The sequence below is a fragment of the Crinia signifera genome, chromosome 2 (genome assembly GCF_055691185.1).
Source record: "Crinia signifera chromosome 2, ASM5569118v1, whole genome shotgun sequence".
Lineage (NCBI taxonomy): Eukaryota > Metazoa > Chordata > Amphibia > Anura > Myobatrachidae > Crinia > Crinia signifera.
Genome location: NC_139218.1, coordinates 16,803,798 through 16,823,021, shown reverse-complemented (window position 1 = coordinate 16,823,021; position 19,224 = coordinate 16,803,798). Strand labels below are relative to the sequence as shown.

General features: G+C 46.3%; 1 protein-coding gene across 1 annotated transcript; it reads right to left on the bottom strand.

Moving 5' to 3' along the window:
* Positions 1-804: 804 nt before the first annotated feature.
* On the bottom strand, positions 805-12,878 carry LOC146058371 (uncharacterized). The gene is made up of 6 exons (XM_083170656.1): positions 12,832-12,878; positions 7,293-7,429; positions 4,005-4,151; positions 3,163-3,312; positions 2,236-2,382; positions 805-1,032 (listed from the first exon to the last, which is right to left on the bottom strand). The coding sequence occupies exons 1-6, from the start codon at positions 12,876-12,878 to the stop codon at positions 1,016-1,018; spliced, it is 645 nt and encodes a 214-aa protein (XP_083026782.1). The 3' UTR covers positions 805-1,015.
* Positions 12,879-19,224: the final 6,346 nt, after the last annotated feature.

Sequence of the window (19,224 nt, the reverse complement as noted above, 5' to 3'; positions counted from 1 at the left end):
CAGATTCCATAAAGATGTCCAGAGCTATTGGAATCTGCAGAGACCATGCCTCCCCCCACAGCGCCGGCTCCCCCGCTTGGGCTGCAGTGCCATTGTTACACCACTGGATACTTTAGCATAGTCTTGATGGCTATAATCAATGCGAACTATGAATTCATATTCATGAATGTGGGTAAAAATGGGTGAGCCTCCGTTGGAGGACCAATGAAAGACACATTATTTTATGAGAGGCTGCTTTCAAAACAATTGTACCTCCCAAAAAGCTGCGGACTGCTATATAAGTACCGAACTTTGTTTTCTTGGTAGATGAGGCCTTCAGTAATCATGAAGCCCTATCTACAAAGGGACTTATCAAGGGCTCTCCGTATAGTTGAAAATGCATTCGGGATTTTGGGTAGTAGATCCTGAATCTTCCACTGTGCAATTGACCTAAAGGTGGAAAAAATAGACAGGTGGTGTTGGCCGGCTGTGTTCTACACAATTATCTGAGGCGCAAAACCGCCCCAACATGCCCCCACACCTACTACTGATGACCATGTTGTGGACTGTGCCAGGTTATCTGGACTTGAAAGGTCTCTCTCTACATCCAAATCCCACTTTGAAGGCTAAAAAGGTTTAGGGAGGATTTCAGTACCTGACCTTTTTAATGGAGTAGGTGCAGTGGCCTGGCGATCATTGTCCTGGGGAAGGAGAATCTATCCCCGAAATGTAGACTACAGTAAAGACCACCATACTACTTCCAAGACCCCAGACATTGCTGAGTTTGTATTTCAATGTCCAGGGACACTTTAATACCACCATAAACTCTAAGGTGACAGTTATACATTTAGTATTGTTTAAAAAATACACAAGAACTAACAGACTGCAAAGCAGCGAATATTGTTTATGCATTGTGTGTGATAGCAGCGATCATTGCGGCACGATACATGCGCTGCCGAGGTGTGAAAATGGGGCAGATCAGGGAAGCTGCAGCCCGCAGCCACAAAACGCCAGCGGTGACCTCTGCGCAGTGTTCTTATTCGATGATGGATACTGCAAAAAACAAACAAAAAACATTTACAATCAAAGCAGCTCAAATCTTCATAAATGATCTCCAGGCAGTAACGGCATAATTTATTGTATAAGACAAGGGGGAAAGTTACTAAGATGGGACTTAGATTTCACTATTTCACATGGGATGCTCTTACAGTAGGATGTGCTGCTAAACGCCATTGAGGGGGCGTGTCACACTCTGCTAAAGGGCGTGTCTAGTTCCACATATGGGCGTGTCTATGCTTAAACGCTTGTTGCAAGATATTTCTTAATAACAATATATTTGGGACGTTTTTAACGTTGCTGCTTGCAATATGGGATTTCTGATTTGCAACAATCTATTCCCTGTGATATTTCTTTTCTGTCCACTCAGCAAAGAATACGCGATTAATGTGTTTGCTTATGCAATAAATTCCAAATGCAATTTGACCTTGTGTGTATTCATCCCGAGTGTATTTAAAGTGTATTAAATATTATTTTATTGTAAACTTTGGACTGTGCATTTTGTAGACACTACCTAAATTTATTGGATGTGTGGTTTTCCCATACCATTATAAGGGGGGTGGGGTGGCGGTATTTCTCTTTCTGCAATATGGGATTTCTGATTTGCAACAATCTATTCCCTGTGATATTTCTTTTCTGTCCACTCAGCAAAGAATACGCGATTAATGTGTTTGCTTATGCAATAAATTCCAAATGCAATTTGACCTTGTGTGTATTCATCCCGAGTGTATTTAAAGTGTATTAAATATTATTTTATTGTAAACTTTGGACTGTGCATTTTGTAGACACTACCTAAATTTATTGGATGTGTGGTTTTCCCATACCATTATAAGGGGGGTGGGGTGGCGGTATTTCTCTTTCTGACACAGTGCCCCAAAAGGTCTAGTCTGTGTCTCCTGCATGTCCTACGGGGCATTTTCTAGATTTGTTTAGGAAGAAATAAATGATATACATAAATATACAGTGATAACATCATGATGAGGATCTTATGGTTTACGCTGTGACAGTGAATTATAGTTATAAAAACTTCTAGAATGTGACCCCCAGTAACCGATCAAATTGTAGCTCTCACTTTCTAGCATGCACTAGATAAATGCTAGAATCTGGTTGCCCTGGGCAACACCTCCACTCGCCATATTTAGAAGATTTGACAAATGTCCCCCATACTGTCCATACTGTAGGCTGCAGTGTCTGCCTTACCGTCTATTATGTCTGGGTAGAAACACCAGATGGCGTCAGGTTCCCGAGAGTCGAAGCAGCATCCTTTCTCGAAACACTGATCCATGTTAATGTCGGGATAGCCGCAGTTCACTCTGGATTTGGCCATCACTGCACACTGGATTGTCTCTGGGCAAAGAGAAAAACAGACAATGTGGATTATTAGTATTAGAATCATTTATAATCTACAAGGACGTATTTACTTAATCTACAAGGATATGATTTTATAATGTACAATGCTGGACAGATTTGGAGCCATTATAATGGAAACAGGCTAGTTGTGGTCCCCCGACATCCGGAGTCACATGTAGTCTGACTGCGCCAGAGATTATTGGATATCGACCTGATTCAGGTTGGCCCCCTGCCCAGAGCAGGCATCTTCCCATCTGCTCTGGGCAAACGCCCAGCGTTTTAATGGGGACGCTTCTAAAACATTGGGCGATCCCCTGCTGCGGCCCTTTACACGCCCCCCGGCCCTCCCCACAGCGAACGACCTGGCATGTGTGTAACTCACCAAAGCTTTTCACTGCTGGGGGTTTGCGCGTGTGCATAAATGCGCACAGTGGCGGATTCAGAGGTGGGGCACCCGGGCACGTGCCCCCCCTGTCATTCTATCCTGGATCTGCCCCTGAATGCGCATGAGCTTTCCCCCGACCGTTGAGACAGGGTCCAAATTCGGGTTGCAACGAGCGACCTTGGATCGGCCCCAATATGTAAAACCACAATTGGTGAATATATACTGTATCAAGTTTTGGAGAGAGATAAAGTGGTGAAGATTTCACAAGCAACCAATCAGCCATTTATATCCTTGGAATGACAGCCCCACTCTGATTGGTTGCTTTGAACAACTGCTCCGCTTTGTATCATTCCAAGGCTCGGTACATCTCCTCCAAGGATTGAACTACTTACCCTTCTTAACTTCTGGCTTGAAGCACCAGGGTACCCCAGGCACGCTGCTATCGAAACAGCATCCGTTCTCCTTGCACTGGTCAGGGGAAACCCCCGGAGGACCACAGTTCTCCCTGGTCTTCGGTTCTACAGAGGAGCAGTCATGTTCCACTGGTAGGAAGAACAAAATATAAAGTGGAATTAAAGGGACGTTGTACAGAACCACCAATCGCTGACTCTTAAATTATAAAGACAAAAGTGCCCTAGCGTACTAGAAAAGACTGTCACGGTGGCACCTTGGCAGCTTCACAACTCCAGGTTGAAGGGCTCAGTTATTACCAGGGTCATAATGTTTAGGTGTGGAGTTTATATGGTCTCCCCAATTTTGATTGTTTTTTCCTGTGGATGCTCGGAAATCTTCCAAACTTAAGATTTTCTCTATTATAGTCTAGAAGGTGCTAAATAAATAAGGAGTAGAATTTGATTGGCTACTATGGGTAATATCCCAGCTTCAATAGAACTCCCATCTAAGTCAATTTACCCCCACAGAGTCACAAGGGCATGCTGAGAGGCCACGCCCCAAGAGCCATGACCACGCCTCTTATCAAGGTCAGATTAAGCCTTGGGGGTGCCTGGGGCATTTAAGACATGGGGGGCCCCAAGTTCTTCAAGAATGATGCTATTGTGTTGCTGCCTGCATACTATACTGTCCTGCTCACATTCTGACTGCCTGGTACTGCTGCTGCATAAGAGGGAGAGCTCGTGGTGTCAGTGTGCTCCAGAGAGAGAGAGAGTCTTGACTCCTCCCACATACAGAGTGATGTCTGCCAGGCAGCTGTTTGCATCTTTCCACTAATGGTTACCTGCTTGAATGGTGGGCTGATAGCACCACACAACCTGGGGAATGCTGGAGTCGAAACAGCACCCTTTGGATGTGCAGTCTTGGTCGGAGATTCCTGGGTAGCCGCAGTTGACTCTGGCAGCCGGTGCAGTCGGGTTACATTCTGAGGCTAAATGTATAGAAACAGATGACAATAGAATGGATTAGTGGTTGCACATTCCTGAATCAGGTGGAACTGTCAGTATGTGATTGTGGTGTCTATGCATGATCCAGGTTGTGGCAAGACGGTAATGCTAGGTACTGTACACACCAGAACGATCCTGATCATCAACAGATCATGAGCAGATCAAGAGACGGTCACGCGATCTGTTGGAGCACACGAACTGCATGCAATCTGCTAACGATCTGTGACCCAATCCCAATCCGATCTGGATCTGTACCCAGTTGAATGGATCTTTTACAGATCCTGACTGCAGCAGGTAGGATCTGTAAAACGACCAAACAACCAGCGGGGACGCGCAAAGGATCGGAATCGAAGCTAAACATGCATCATTTACCTACAACCAACATACAACCAGTCGGAATTGGATTGAAATTGGGGGAATGGAGACCAAAACATTCTGGTGTGTACCCTACATAACTCTGAGAACATTCACAGTACAACTTCTCAATATCTTCCAATCATTAATTCCTGAATCTCGGGGTCTACTCTTGGCCCCCTTACACTTGTCCAACTGGTCTGAGGGACAAGTTGGACCTGATTGACTCGAGATTTATCCTATGTGCAGGAGGATCCATCTCTTGGTTAGACCCAATGCCCGCGGGATTGTGCACCGGGTCCTACAGCATCAGGCACATCAGATTTTGTCAGATAAATTGGCCCAATCCATCTGAAATGGGACAAATCTGACAAAATCTCACAAGTGTGGGCCTTTATTATGTAGAGTATGTTCTGATATCGGCACTACTCCTAAGCATGTATTATGTATGTTCTTCTGATATTATCTCATTATCAATTCTCCAAAATATGAATCTTGTGTCCATCCTTGTTATCTATGTTCTGATGATTGCACAGTATGACTTATCGTAAACAGGAATTCTGTGCCCATCCTTATCATTTTCAGGTTGGTTTGCAAAAGGCAAACTCCTTCCTTAATGGACAACACCCTGTTACACTGCCGGTGGGGCAGATGTAACATGTGCAGGGAAAGAGTTACATTTGGGTGAGTTATTTTGTTTCTGTGCAGAATAAATACCGGCTGCTTTATTTTTACCCTGCAATTTAGATATCATTTTGAACGTACCACACCCAAATCTAACTCTTTTTGCACATGTTACATCTGCCCCACCTGCAGTGCAGTGTCCATTAAGAAGTAGTTTGCAAACCAAACCTGAATCACCCCCTATGTGTATTCCGATTAGATCCCAGCATCTCTTTTCCTAAACAGGAATATGTGTCCTTACTTGTTTTGTATGTACAAAACTACACTATGCAACGTCTCATAAACAGGAATCTCTTATACCCCTTTCACACTGCACTTGTTAAACGGTATATTGCCGTTTTTTCCCCTTTCAAAACGGTTAAGGCTGCAGTGGGAAAGCGCCAGAGTTCATTTACCGGTTAAAGATAACCGGTATTTCAAAACATTTAAAAAGCAGAGTCCTACACGTTTCAGAGCTGTTTTTTATGCAGTGAGAATGGCTCTGAAACGGTATTTAGTCAAAACAACAGATTACAGACCCGTGATAGGCTGGCCCCTGCATTCTGCCCTGAAACGTGTTCAGGGGATTAAACGGGTTGACTGATGGGGATGCGGTCATCTATTAGAATGAACTTAGGTCTACAGTCATTAGGTCGACCCCACTAGGTCGACTGGCAGGAAGGTCGACCTGACTTAAGGTCGACATGGGCCAAGGTCGACATGACTTAAGGTCGAATTCGCATAAAGGTCGACATGAGGAAGGTCGACTGGTCATAAGGTCGACATGGGTTTTTCACAGTTTTTTGAGCCGACATGTGCCGACAGGCGGTATTTCATGCCCTACCATCCACTAGGGCGTGGTGGGAGAATAAAATAGTGTGCCGAGCGCAGCGAGGCACCGTGCCCGAAGCATCGCGAGCGAAGCGAGCGATGCGAGGGTCCGATTCTCATTGCCAACTGTGTCCATGTCAACTGTGTCGACATTCGGATAAAAAGTGAAAAACCCAAGTCGACCTTATGACCAGTCGACCTTCCTCATGTCGACCTTTATGCAAATTCGACCTTAAGTCATGTCGACCTTGGCCCATGTCGACCTTAAGTCAGGTCGACCTTGTTGCCAGTCGACCTAGTGGGGTCGACCTAATGACTGTAGACCTAAGTTCATTCTGACAGATGTCCCGATTCCGACTGATGTGAATGGTACTTAAACGGTATTTAAAACGGTAATCTACTGCAATGTGAAGGCTCAGACCAGTTTTAAATACTGTTTAAAAATACAGTTTTTTAAAACGTTTTGGCAGTATGAAAGCGGTATCAGTCTATCTTTATTCTGAATGTTCTGTAATTAAACATAAATCAATGGGGGTCTATACTAATGCTGTTTTCACATTGCCTAAACGTTTGAGACCCGGTATTTTGAAATGGTATTTAAAATGGTATATTACAGTTTTAAACCCCTTTCACACCGCACTAAAATACCGGGTCTCAAGCAGGTGTGCAGTGTGAAAGCAGGACAGACAGTAGCTATAAGACAGCGTGGTGCATATGTAATGAGCCGCTCATTACATATGTGCATATGTAATGAGCGCAGTGCATATGAATGAGCCGCTCATTACATATGCACATAGGTAATGAGCGCAGTGCATATGAATTAGCTGCTCATTACATATGCGCACATGTAATGAGCGGCTCATTACATATGCACTGCGCTCTCATAGCTACTGCCTAAATCCTATATACCTGTTCAGAGCCGTTCACAGTGCATAAAAAACGGCTCTGAACCGTGTAGGTCTCTGCTTTTTACCCGTTACTTGTAACCGGTAAATGCAGACTGGTGCATTCACACTGCAGGTCTAACCCTTTTAAAAGGCATAAAAAAATCGTCAATATACCGGTTAAGAGCTGCAGTGTGAAAGGGGTATTATTCAGTATATTGTAATAACTACCCGATGACACTTATTTATTTATTTGTAAACCAAACCAAAAAACAAAATATAATAGATATCTCTGAAACGAAACTCAGGTTCCGTTCACGTCTCTGGTTTCATAAATTCAAAAATTTTAGTTAAAACTGAAGCATTGAATTCTAGAAAGTATTTATGTTTTACCTTCAATTTGCCAGGGATTGTAACACCAGACACTGTCACTCACAGAATTATCGAAGCAGCAACCGTTGTTTGTACACTCATCCGGAGTAATCCCATCGTGGCCACAATTAACTCGTGATTTCGGCTGGACTCCGCACCTGTCTGTACATTATTTAAGAACAGAAACATATGTTAATTGTGTATAAACAGCGGATCTCATATTAATCATCAGAGACTGAGCCCGATTCAGCCCTGATCGCAGCCTGAGGCATTTACCTGATCACTGGGCACCAAAGATTTGCAGCCCAGTAATCAGGTCTGAATCAGGCCCACAGTTTACATTTTTCGCTGTGATAGGCTATAAGGAATTTAAGTTACCATTACTATCTGTCCCTTGTTTGTTTCTTCAGGCTGAATTTTAATTCTGTTGTGTTTGCATACCATACAGGGGCAAAGGCAGGATTTTCAGAAGGTGGTTTCCAGAGGGGCGGAGCAAAGCACGGAGATGGACACTTAGGTGACCCAGTATATGCCAGATCAGTTAAAGTATTATAGATAGACCAAATGTATATAAATAATAATAATAATAAAAAAATAAATTTATATATATATATATATATATATATATATATATATATATATATACATATATATATATATATATATATATATATATATATATATATATATATATATATATGGAATTAAAAACTACAGAATCCCACCTATCAAACGGTATTGGGGACCAGGGGATCAGAATTCAGGAAGCAGAGCAATCTGCCAATCTCTTATATATTTGGCTACATCTGTCACTCAAAGTGTGTCTGGAGATATAACCCTGGGTGGAGCCTCTGAGTCACATGACAGAGAACCAGCCCAGTGAGCCCACAGACAGTGCCAGACACCCTCTGCCTCTCCATGTTACACAGCAAAGACACAGCTACTCACCAGACACACCAGGTGAGCGCCCCACACCTCCATACCTCCCAACATGACCCTCTCCAGGAGGGACAGAATGCTCTGTTTGTGGACTTCCATCTTAATTTATGATTGTCATCACCTGTCATTTCAAACAGGGTAATTGATAAGAAAGGTGTTTAAGCACAGGTGATGGTAATCCATAGATTAAGAAGAAAGTTCAGAAACAGAGCAATGTGTCCCTCCTGGAGAGGGTCATGTTGGGTATGCACCTCCCTCCTCCCCCCCCCCCATTCACGGCATCCCCACGATTAAATGGCACAGGCAAAACACTGACATGGCTATGGTCGACAATGAAAACGGTTGACAAGATTTATTTTTCACTTTTTCAATGTTTTCATATTCATTCTCATGTGTCGACATGGACACCAATGAAGTGCCACACTTATGTCAACATTTACATGTGTTGACCTTTCTGTGTTGATTTTTTCTTGTGGCGATTTGCGGCACCCCAGCGACCCCCTCCCGTGATTCGCGGTACCCCCCACGCGACCCCCCTCCCGCGATTCGCGTCACCCACCCCCCACGACCCCCTCTCCCGCAATTCACGGCAACCCCCCGCGACCCCCCCTCCCGCGCAATTCGCAGACAACCCCCACCTCCCTCCCCCCCCATTCACGGCAACCCCACGATTAATTGGCACATGCAAAACACTGACATGGCTATGGTGGTCGACAATGAAAAAGGTTGACATGAGATTTTGAAGATTTATTTTTCACTTTTTGAATGTTTTCATATTCATTCTCATGTGTCAACATGGACACCAATGAAGTGCCACACTTATGTCAACATTTACATGTGTTGACCTTTCTGTGTTGATTTTTTCTTGTGGCGATTTGCGGCACCCTCTTGCGAATCGCAGCACACCCCCCACAATTTGCGGCACCCCCAGCGACTCATGCGATTCGCGGCCACACCCCGTGACACCCCCCCCTCCTGCGATTTCCCCCCCCTGACCCCCCTCCTGTCATTGCGGCAACCCCCCGCCCCCGCGACCCACCCTCCCGCGATTCACTGCAACCCCCCGCGCCCCCCCTCCCACGATTCGCGGCACCCACACCCCCCCGTGACCCCCCCTCCCGCAATTCACGGCATCCACCCATGACCCCATCTCCCGTGATTCGCGGACACCCCTCACCTCCTCCCCCCCCCCCCCCGCGCGTGATTCACGGCAACCCCAGGATTAAATGGCACATGCAAAACACTGACACGGCTATGGTCGACAATGAAAAAGGTTGACATGAGTTTTTGAAAATTTATTTTTCTTTTTTTGAATGTTTTCATATTCATTCTCATGTGTCGACATGGACACCAATGAGGTGTCACACTTATGTCAACATTTACATGTGTTGACCTTTCTGTGTTGATTTTTTCTTGTGGCAATTTTTTTCCAGTGACAACTATGTGCACGTCAACCTAGACATCATCAACCAATTCTTTGTATAATATAGAACACCTGTTCTGTTTTACTGTAGGTGCTTTAATTCAGATCTTTTACTGCTACTATTACTGTTTATGTAAATGCATTCTGAATGACCGCAACATCCTACCATCCTTCTACAAGAATATATAACCAACTAGGTTGATTCACCGTGCCCCGTGCCCCCCCTCCCGCAAATCGCGGACCCCCCGCGCACCCCCCCTCCCGTGATTCACGCCCCCCTCCCACGATTCACGTCACCCCCGCGCACCCCCCCTCCCGCAATTCGTAACCCCCCCTCGCGTGATTCACGCCCCCTCCCGCGCTTTGTGGACCCCCGCCCTCTCCCGCGATTTGCGGACACCTGCGCCCCCTCCCTCCCTTGATTCACTGCACCCCCCAGCCGCCCCTCCCGCAATTCACGGCACCTCTAAGCCCCTCTTTAGTCCCCCGTATACTCACACACCCCTATCACTACCCAGCTTCGTGCTCTCCTGAACCGTAACTTCCACCACTGGGGAGTCGCTGACGCTGTGTTGCCCACATACCCCTATCATGCCTCATAGCCCAGCCTCCTGCTCTCATGCACCCGAACTCCTACCCAGTAGGAGGAGACACTGACTCAGGGCCACCATCCTGTACTCCTGTACTGCCACACTGGACCCTCACCCACTGGCAGAAGCAGTACAGTATCTCCCACCCTCCTCTTTAGTCCCCCTTATTCCCACACACCCCTATCACTACCCAGCCTCCTGTTTTCCTGTGTCGTGACCTCCGCCAGCGGGGAGCTGCTGACTCAAAAACACCCTACTATACTATTGCACACACACACCTAAACAACATGCACACACAGCCCCACCCCCCACCCACAAATGTCACTGAACCCTCCACACTATCAATGTACATCTTACTCTGTAACCGCTTTTTAATTAAACAAAACAATACACACCCCTTCCACATCATATGCTCTCTATTTAACACATTTCACCTATAACACAAGTTGCAATACAGGCCATCTTTCATACAATTCTAACCATCTTTCTCATATACAAATGTTCACAAATTAAGGGGGCGCAGCCCCTTACGACGGTGTGAAGAGCGCCCGTAGGGCGCGATGAATCACCTAGTGAGAATATAAAACTACATACCAGGTGTGTGGAGCTGGAGCAGTAACCAGCTGCTGGAAGGCTGATATCTCTGGTTCTGGGAACAGTAGAGACAAGCTACTAGTGTCCATCAAAGGGGGAGAGTCCCAGCTTTTGGAATATACCCTCAGAAAAACTCTAAGTTAGACAGAACCTGAAATATCTGACTGGAAAAAAAGCAATTAACAGGCTTAGATGGGGACCACTGCTTTGAAGTCAGATATCTCCGGTTCCCAAGGGTCGATTATTAAAATTCTTGCACCCTCAGCTTTCCTTAGAGACTCCTAGATGGGTTTCTGGGTACTCAGAAACCCCCCTGCATGCGCTACTGCCATAGCAACCACAGTCACGTGGCACGTGCTAGAATTCTTAATGGCCCTTTTAAGTTCAATCTACACTGTGCACTGTAAAACCTCCCCATCCTACCAGTCCACCCTCCTATATCATATGACTATCTTTTGTTTCTCTGCCTGAAATGATTAAACCTCTGAGAAAGATTTGGGGCCATATCCTATTCGCCCCTTTAAATTTTCAGTGAGCATAATCTCCGATAAGTGGCAGCAGTTATTATCAACATGCCGGCATCAGGGTCAATAGGATAGTCCCTGGTTAATCTATGAGCAGCGGTAAATTCCGATTGCTAATGGAATATGGCCCAAAGTGTGGAGAGATATAGCATACCTCCGAACTGTCCGGATTTTCGCGGGGCAGTCCCACCCAAGGCGGCAGTGTCCTGCGTTGGGGGGGGGGGGGGGGAAGGGAATTGGGAGCTACAGAGGGCTGGCCATATCAATAATGGAGAATCCCGGTATACAAATAGCAACTAAATCATATTTATGATATATAAATATTGTAATATAATAATGTAGCACATTAGACAACAATGCTGTATAATTGCAGCACACTAACTATTGTCTGCTCTTTGTGTAATTCTAAAGGCAAGAAGTCCTTACGGGACCATGTCAGGAGACACTTACAGTTGACAGGTAGGTACGCTTGAGTCCCTAGAGTCAGGACTGCAGCCACCAAGCAGATGACATTGAGTTCCATTGCTGTCCTCCTAGGCTGTCGGGTTGGAAGTGTGCAGCTCTGGCGACGGAGGTCATTTTATATCTGCGATTTGTTTGCCTAATTGGCGGCGATAAGAATTTTTTTTTTTTTTGTTATGTGTAAAGCACACAGGCTTGATAATATTTACTCTGATGATGATTTGGATTTGTCAAAGGCTTATATGGCAAATATTTTATGTGGCATGAAAACAGAGGATGTAATTAGCCATTTATTTCATTTGTATCTCTCTCCTGTGTACACTACAAACTCCTCCACCTGCGCCACACTCTCCCTGTCTCATTCACTGAGACTCAAACTGCGTGATTGGGAGCGTAAGACCCGCTGGTCATCTCGTCCATGCGATGTCTCATTTTCGGAATCAGGAGACTTCTTGTTAGACAGGAAGCCTCCAGGAGGGGGCATACAGTCCATCCCCCCCCCCCCACACACACACACTCACACTCAGACACACACATTAGTCCAAGGTTTTCAGCACCTATAAATTTGCGCCCTTCCTCCCATACTTTATAAAATGACAGTGGCCTCACTAGGAAGGAGCATGGTCACATAACAGTACCCCCAATTCAAATTACACCAAAGATTAGCACAATCTTATTCACATTACACTGCATGTGGTGCCCCTGATTCATATTACACCACACAATAGTATCCCTTATTCATATTACATCACCCAGTAGTAAGGCCTCTTACACAGAAGTAGCACCCCTTACGCAAAATTTCCACAGTAATAGTGCCCCTTTCACATAATGCCCACAGTAGAACCCACAGTAGAACCCCTTATTCATATAAGGCCCAAAGTAGTGCCCTTTATACACAAATCTGCCTCTGTCACTGTCAGTGTCCCTCCAGCATCTCCATGTCCTGTGTCCCTCTAGCAGCTACCCCGCTACTCTGTGTCCCTCCGGCGGCTTCCCCACCTCTCTGGGTCCCTCCAGATCCCTCTCACCTTGTCCTCAACATGCACAGAGCCTGCTCCTCGTAATGGCCCTTCATCACTTCAGCGGCGGTGGTGGCACTATGACATCGTATACGTGTGCCAGAAATGGAAGGACAGGATTTTTGTGGTAATTACTTTACAGGGCTGTGGAAGAGGTGTCACAAGGGGATGCAGTCAAAATCCAGACAGGGTCAAAATCCCTACAGGGTCAAAATACCGACAAGGACAAAATCGTGACAAGGACAAAATCCCGACATTTAAAATCCTGACAATGACAAAATCCCGACATTTAAAATCCCGACAAGGTCAAAATACCGACATATAGAATGTACAGGTGAAACAGTCAACATGACTTTCGACAGGTCGCGAGGTCGACATGAGTTTTTTCACTGTTTTTTGACCCGACACGTGCCAACAGGCGGCATTTCATGCCCTACCATCCACTAGGGCTTGATGGGAGTATAAAATAGAGGCACCATGCCCGAAGCATGGCGAGCGATGCGAGGGGCTGCGGTTCACTTCCAACTGTGTCCATGTCAACTGTGTCGACATTCGGGTCAAAAAACCCATGTTGACCTCGCAACCTGTCTACCGAAAGTCATGTTGATTCTTTCACCTGTACATTCTATATGTCGGTATTTTGACCTTGTCGGGATTTTAAATCCCGACATTTTGTCCTTGTCGGGATTTTAAATGTCGGGATTTTGTCCTTGTCAAGATTTTGTCATTGTCGGTATTTTGACCCATTCGGGATTTTGACCGTCGGGATTTCATACCGAATCCATAACAAGTTCCCCTACCATTACAGGTGGTGGAACTCAAGGGAGAGGTTTTCATGGTTACTTTAGATAACATCAAAAATCTGCATCATACAGAGATAAAAAAACAAAAAAACATAAAGTTGACCATTTTCATTTGAACTCTTCTCTTACCGAGGACTGAAGTCATGGACGCTTGTATGTAAACAACTGATAATGATGATGATAACTCACCCAGTACAGGAACTTGTATTTTCAGTACATGGAACAGTTTCTATAAAAGTGTGAACAAACCTCCATAACTGTCTCCCAAGCACCGGTCATAGGTCTCCTCTTTCCCACCAAGAATCAAAACAGCTGAGAGTCATTTCTTGTCATGGACTGTGTACGTCTTATATACTGGATGAGAATGTAGCTGGTGCGGAACGCTCGGGGGTCATTACCGGCAGGTACACATCTATCTCTTGTTACAGACTGTTTGGCTGCCAGTGAAATAAGAAAACACATATTTGGGTCAGTGATCTTCAAGCATTTCAGCAAATACATTTAGCGCAGGTAATGACAGGAGAGATTTCTTCGCTGTCAGATAATATAATCTCACTCTTATTAATGTGGTTAAAGAGAATCCAATGAAGGATGGGGATTTCTGATAGAACAAAGGGCTCGGTACAAGATAGATTTAAGACTAGCCGGTATCAGTCGGGCAAAAGTGTTTGCCGGGAGAAGCGTTTTACCCCACTACACCCTCCATAGGAGTCGAATTATTCTAATCGCATCGGTCCCTGACACATTCGCATCGGGATGCGGGAGAGTCTACGCATGTGCAGGCGCTGGGTGCAAGGGGGTATGGCGAACAGCCTAGCAGTGGGGCGGGGGGCAGAGCCCATGGGAACGCCCACCATCCTGTCATGGGCGTTCCCATACAACCGCTGGGCTTTCCCATGCAAATGGCCCAGCGGGGGGAAGGCAGCTGATGTCAACGGATGTCAGCTGCCCGTCCGCTTCCCTCACAGGACGCTCACAAATGTAAGATGCCATAGAGGTGGGGGGCCGTGCGGGCGGCGTTACTTCCACACACAAATTTTGCATCGTTACATGCGGACCAGAATTAGGTCCTATGTGGGTGGCTGCAATTAACTGAACCAAACACCCAGCAGGTCACATATTCCAGGTCAACCCGCAGGTCCAGAGGGAGAGTTCACCAACTGTCACGTTTTCCAGAGCACAATGGTGATGCATTGTAAATGGCAGGTGGATGTTTTGCTACATACAGTAGGCTCCAAAATGAAGCATCCAATTACAAAGCCAATATCAATCTACCAAGCAAGACCTCTAATTTGGTATACCGTATGATGTGTCCACACATTATCATCCTAGAAATATGTCACTCATAAAAGTCATCCAATGTAGCAATGGTCCCATGTGAGATTTTCCCATCTATATACAGTATATGTGAACGTTGGTATTAAATCACCCAAACCGATTCTTTATTCCAATAAATCCGTGAACAATTAATTTTATTATGTACATTTAGGGATCGTGATAACACTATTAATAACCCCAGTGACTCAGTGGCTGATTCATATCTTATCTGTTACCTGGAAGGGTTGTCCGCACGAACAGCGGCTGCCTGCGTAGGTCGTTATCAGCACAGCGCTGGTCCATTTACATACGTGACAATGGCCATTTAATAGGTCAGTTAGTAGACACACTCCTGGCAGGATTCCGAAATCTCCAACCAGCATTGTTTTCCCCTTCTATCTATACACATAGCAGCAAGTGACCTTTATATCGTTATCGCTGCTCACTGACAGTTTAAGTTTGTTTGGCGTATATTAACAGTTTAAAGCCCCATACACACTAGACTATATATACGTAACCATACGAATGATAACAATATCTTTAATGATACAGCTGTGGCCCCGCTTGTCTTTGCTGGGTGCTCGCCAGAATGTGCCCTCTGGCGAGCGTCGGCGGGGAGGGACTCCAATAAACTAAGACGCACGTGCGTCTCACGGCGTATGGGCGTACCAGTCTCTCGGCGGCTGGGAAGCGAGTCCCTGCCCATCTCTGCTTCAGGGAGACGGACAGAGTTAGGTAGGGGGGGTCGGGGGTGGCGATGGGGACCGGCTCTGGCAGTGGGAGAGGCAACAGGGAGCTCCATTGCCACAAGCATCGCGTGCTGGTGGGGGCTGGCGATAATTTCGCCAGCCCCTGCAAAGATGGAGCTCGCTCCATCTGTATATCGTCCAGTGTGTTCGTTCATTATCATTAACGATGCATGCTCCCTTTGGTCACCAACAATATCTATTATTGTCTGTACATGCAGGGGTGCCGAGAGGGGGGGAGCAGGTACAGTTTACCCGGGCCCAGGCCTGTCAGGGGGGCCCGGGTCTGGACACACAGGTTTTTTTTATTTGGTGGCATAATATGTGTGGTATTATATGTAATAGACATTACAGTGTGTGGCATAATATGCAATGAGCATTACGGTGTGTGGAATAATGTGTAATGGGCATTATGTCATGTGGTAAAATATGTAATAGGTATTATGGTGTATGGCATAATGTGTACTGGCCACTACGGTGTGTGGCATAACATGTAATGAGCATTATGGCATGTGGTATAATATGTAATTGGTGTGTGACATGTGTATTCAGCATTATGGTGTAAATTTTTGTTCTTGTATCCATTGGCATAACAAGGGTCCGCAGAGTGTGCGGGGAGCTCCGTCCGTGGGGGCCCCAAAAAGTTGTTGTACCGGGGGCCCAGGATTTCTCTTGGCGGCCATGTGCACATACAGGTCAATGTTGACTATATCGTCAATACCTGTATTTTCAGGCGGGGGCCGGGTGACATCATTAACCGATATAGTGAACACTATCATTCACTGTGTATGCTCTATATAGTTCGGCCAGGTGTGCCGCCGATATCGTTGATGATATCATTTGTTGACAATATTGTGTAATGTATATGAGGCTTTACACCCCATCCAGCTGGTGTGTGATGAGTTGGACATAGGAGTGAAGGCGTAGTTGCCTTCCATCCTGCATCCTGCAGGAGGCTCCAGTTTCAGCCATCTTTCTGGAGACCTGCACATGTGCAGTAGACTCTGGGACAGTGCTAGGGACCCTAGTGCCCAGAGCCCACAGCCTTGCCAGTTACAGAGAGGGGCAGTCTAAGGGGGATATTTACTAAGATGCAGTGTTGCTATGGGCAACCAATCAGATTCTATCTATTATCTTCTAGAAGGTGCTTAATAAAAAAGAAGTTTCCCGTAGCAACATCACATATGAAATAGAACTCCCATTTTAGTACATTTACACCTGTCTGCACACAGGACTACTCCTCTATAGATGACAGAATTCATCAAAAAACATAGGGATGAATTCACACAGTGGCGTAACAATAGCGCCGCAGACCCCACAGTGGTGGGGAGGCCACCGCGGGGTCTGCAGCGCTATTGTTACGCCACTGTGTGGGAGTAAGTGTGGGTGCCGGGGACTGCGGAGCTATTGTTTTGTATATCTAGGTAACACACTGAACATCTCCTCTGTACTGCAGAGCATTACATCTATTGTGTGGGATTGATTTGTATATCTAGGTAACACACTGAACATCTCCTCTGTACTGCAGAGCATTACATCTATTGTGTGGGATTGATTTGTATATCTAGGTAACACACTGAACATCTCCTCTGTACTGCAGAGCATTACATCTATTGTGTGGGATTGATTTGTATATCTAGGTAACACACTGAACATCTCCTCTGTGTACTTTACAACAGTACCTAGCCTGTGTGTAGGGGGGAATTTATTTTTATTCTAGATGATATATAGTATCCTGGAATGCTAGTTTTGTTTTTCTAAGCCACTTTTATTGCTATGTGTTGTAGGGGGTGGGGACTGAGCGAGTGGATTCCAATTATTGGGAATTGGGAACTCATGCATTGTGAAGGCCCCCATACACTATACGATTTGGGCACGATTTCACCCGATTCGGATGAATCGGGCCATGAAATCGGCCCAAATCGCATGGTTTGACAGCCCCCCCGATCCGATGCGCGGTCCCGTGCGCATCGGATCGGAGTCGGGCAGTCGGACCGGCTGCACATAAGATTTCCTAAATCTTATGTGCAGCCTCCGGGCGGGGGACGCCAGAGCCAGGCAGGGGGAGAGCGGGCAGCGTCAGCGGTGACAGACGCTGGGGAGGGCGATGCTGGGGACACAGGCAGCAGCGGGCGGGGGTGGACGCCGGTGAACGGAGCTGGCCGGGCGCAGCATGACCGGGGACGGGGAGAACGCTGTAAGAAAAAAAAAAAAACATTACAAATGAATTGGAAGCCAGTGATTGGCTGAGAGAGCTCTCTCAGCCAATCAGCAATTGGCTGAGAGAGCTCTCAGCCAATCACTGGCTTCCAATTCATTTGTAATGTTTTTTTTTTTACTTGCAGCGTTCTCCCCGTCCCCGGTCATGCTGCGCCCGGCCAGCTCCGTTCACCGGCGTCCACCCCCGCCCGCTGCTGCCTGTGTCCCCAGCCCGGCTCTCCAGCGCCCCCCCCCCCCCCCCCCGCCCGCTGCCTATTTGACAGCTACAATGCCCGGCTCCCCCCCTGTTGCTCCCCAGTGTCCCTCACCCCGCTCTCCCCCTGCAGCTCCCCGGGAGTTTTATATGATAAATCGCATGGCGATTTATCATATGCACAACTTGGCACATCAAGTGCCTTATCATGATGGAAACCTCCCGGGGAGCTGCCGGGGAAATCGGGTCCGACTTGTCCCTAGGACAAGTCGGGCTAATGTATGGGGGGCCTTAGAGTACTTAAGTAGTCATTGCATACGGCTGTGGCCGGATAGGCTGTGGACCGATTTTATCTGTGGGCCTAGATTGAAGTGGGCCGTTATTAAAGTGGGAAAACTGATTCATAACTACAGCGTTATACCAGCGTTAAACCGACGTGAAACTGAAGGACAAAACAACAACGGAGAAAACCAAAGTCTGCTTTGAGTGAGTTAAATTCATTCACACAATATACTACTCCTGGCTGCTTAATCTGGCAATTCAACCATAACATCAGCATTTTACATCTGCAAACAACTTTTACTATCACTGTTAAAGCTTGTACTTGCACTGTCAGTTTTGAAAATGACTAGCTGTACCTCTAATGACCTCACCTCTCCTGCTCTTCCATTGATAGTAGGTGTCCCCCGACATTTTATTCTTGGCCCTCTTCTTCTGTTTCTCTATACGTCCTCTCTGGGTGAGCTTATGTGCTCACTCGACTTCCGCTATCACATCTATGCTGATAACACTGAAATCTACCTCTCCTCTCCTGATCTCTCTCCCTCTATCCTCACTCATATCTCCAACTGTCTCTCTGCTGTCTACTCTTGGATGACTCAGCGCTTCTTTAGACTTAAAATATCAAAGACTAAGCTGTCATCTTCCCACCCTCCTGCATAAAACCTGACCATCTCTCATCCCAACCTGTTTATGCCCACTTCTTCCCCTTCTGTGTCACCCCTGTCTGTCTAACCCTCCCCTTTTAGAATGTAAGCTCTCACGGGCAGGGCCCTCTCTCCTCATGTGCCTTTCTTAGAATATATAAACCACTGCCACCCTGATGATTGCTTCAGTGTCCTGT

Coding starts and splice junctions, on each gene's coding strand:
- LOC146058371 (XM_083170656.1), bottom strand. CDS start 12,878: ATGAAGGGCCATTACGAGGAGCAGGCTCTGTGCATGTTGAGGACAAG. Junction 4,152..7,292: donor CAATCCCTGGCAAATTGAAG/GTAAAACATAAA, acceptor CTATACATTTAG/CCTCAGAATGTAACCCGACT. Junction 2,383..3,162: donor CAAGCCAGAAGTTAAGAAGG/GTAAGTAGTTCA, acceptor CTCTTTGCCCAG/AGACAATCCAGTGTGCAGTG.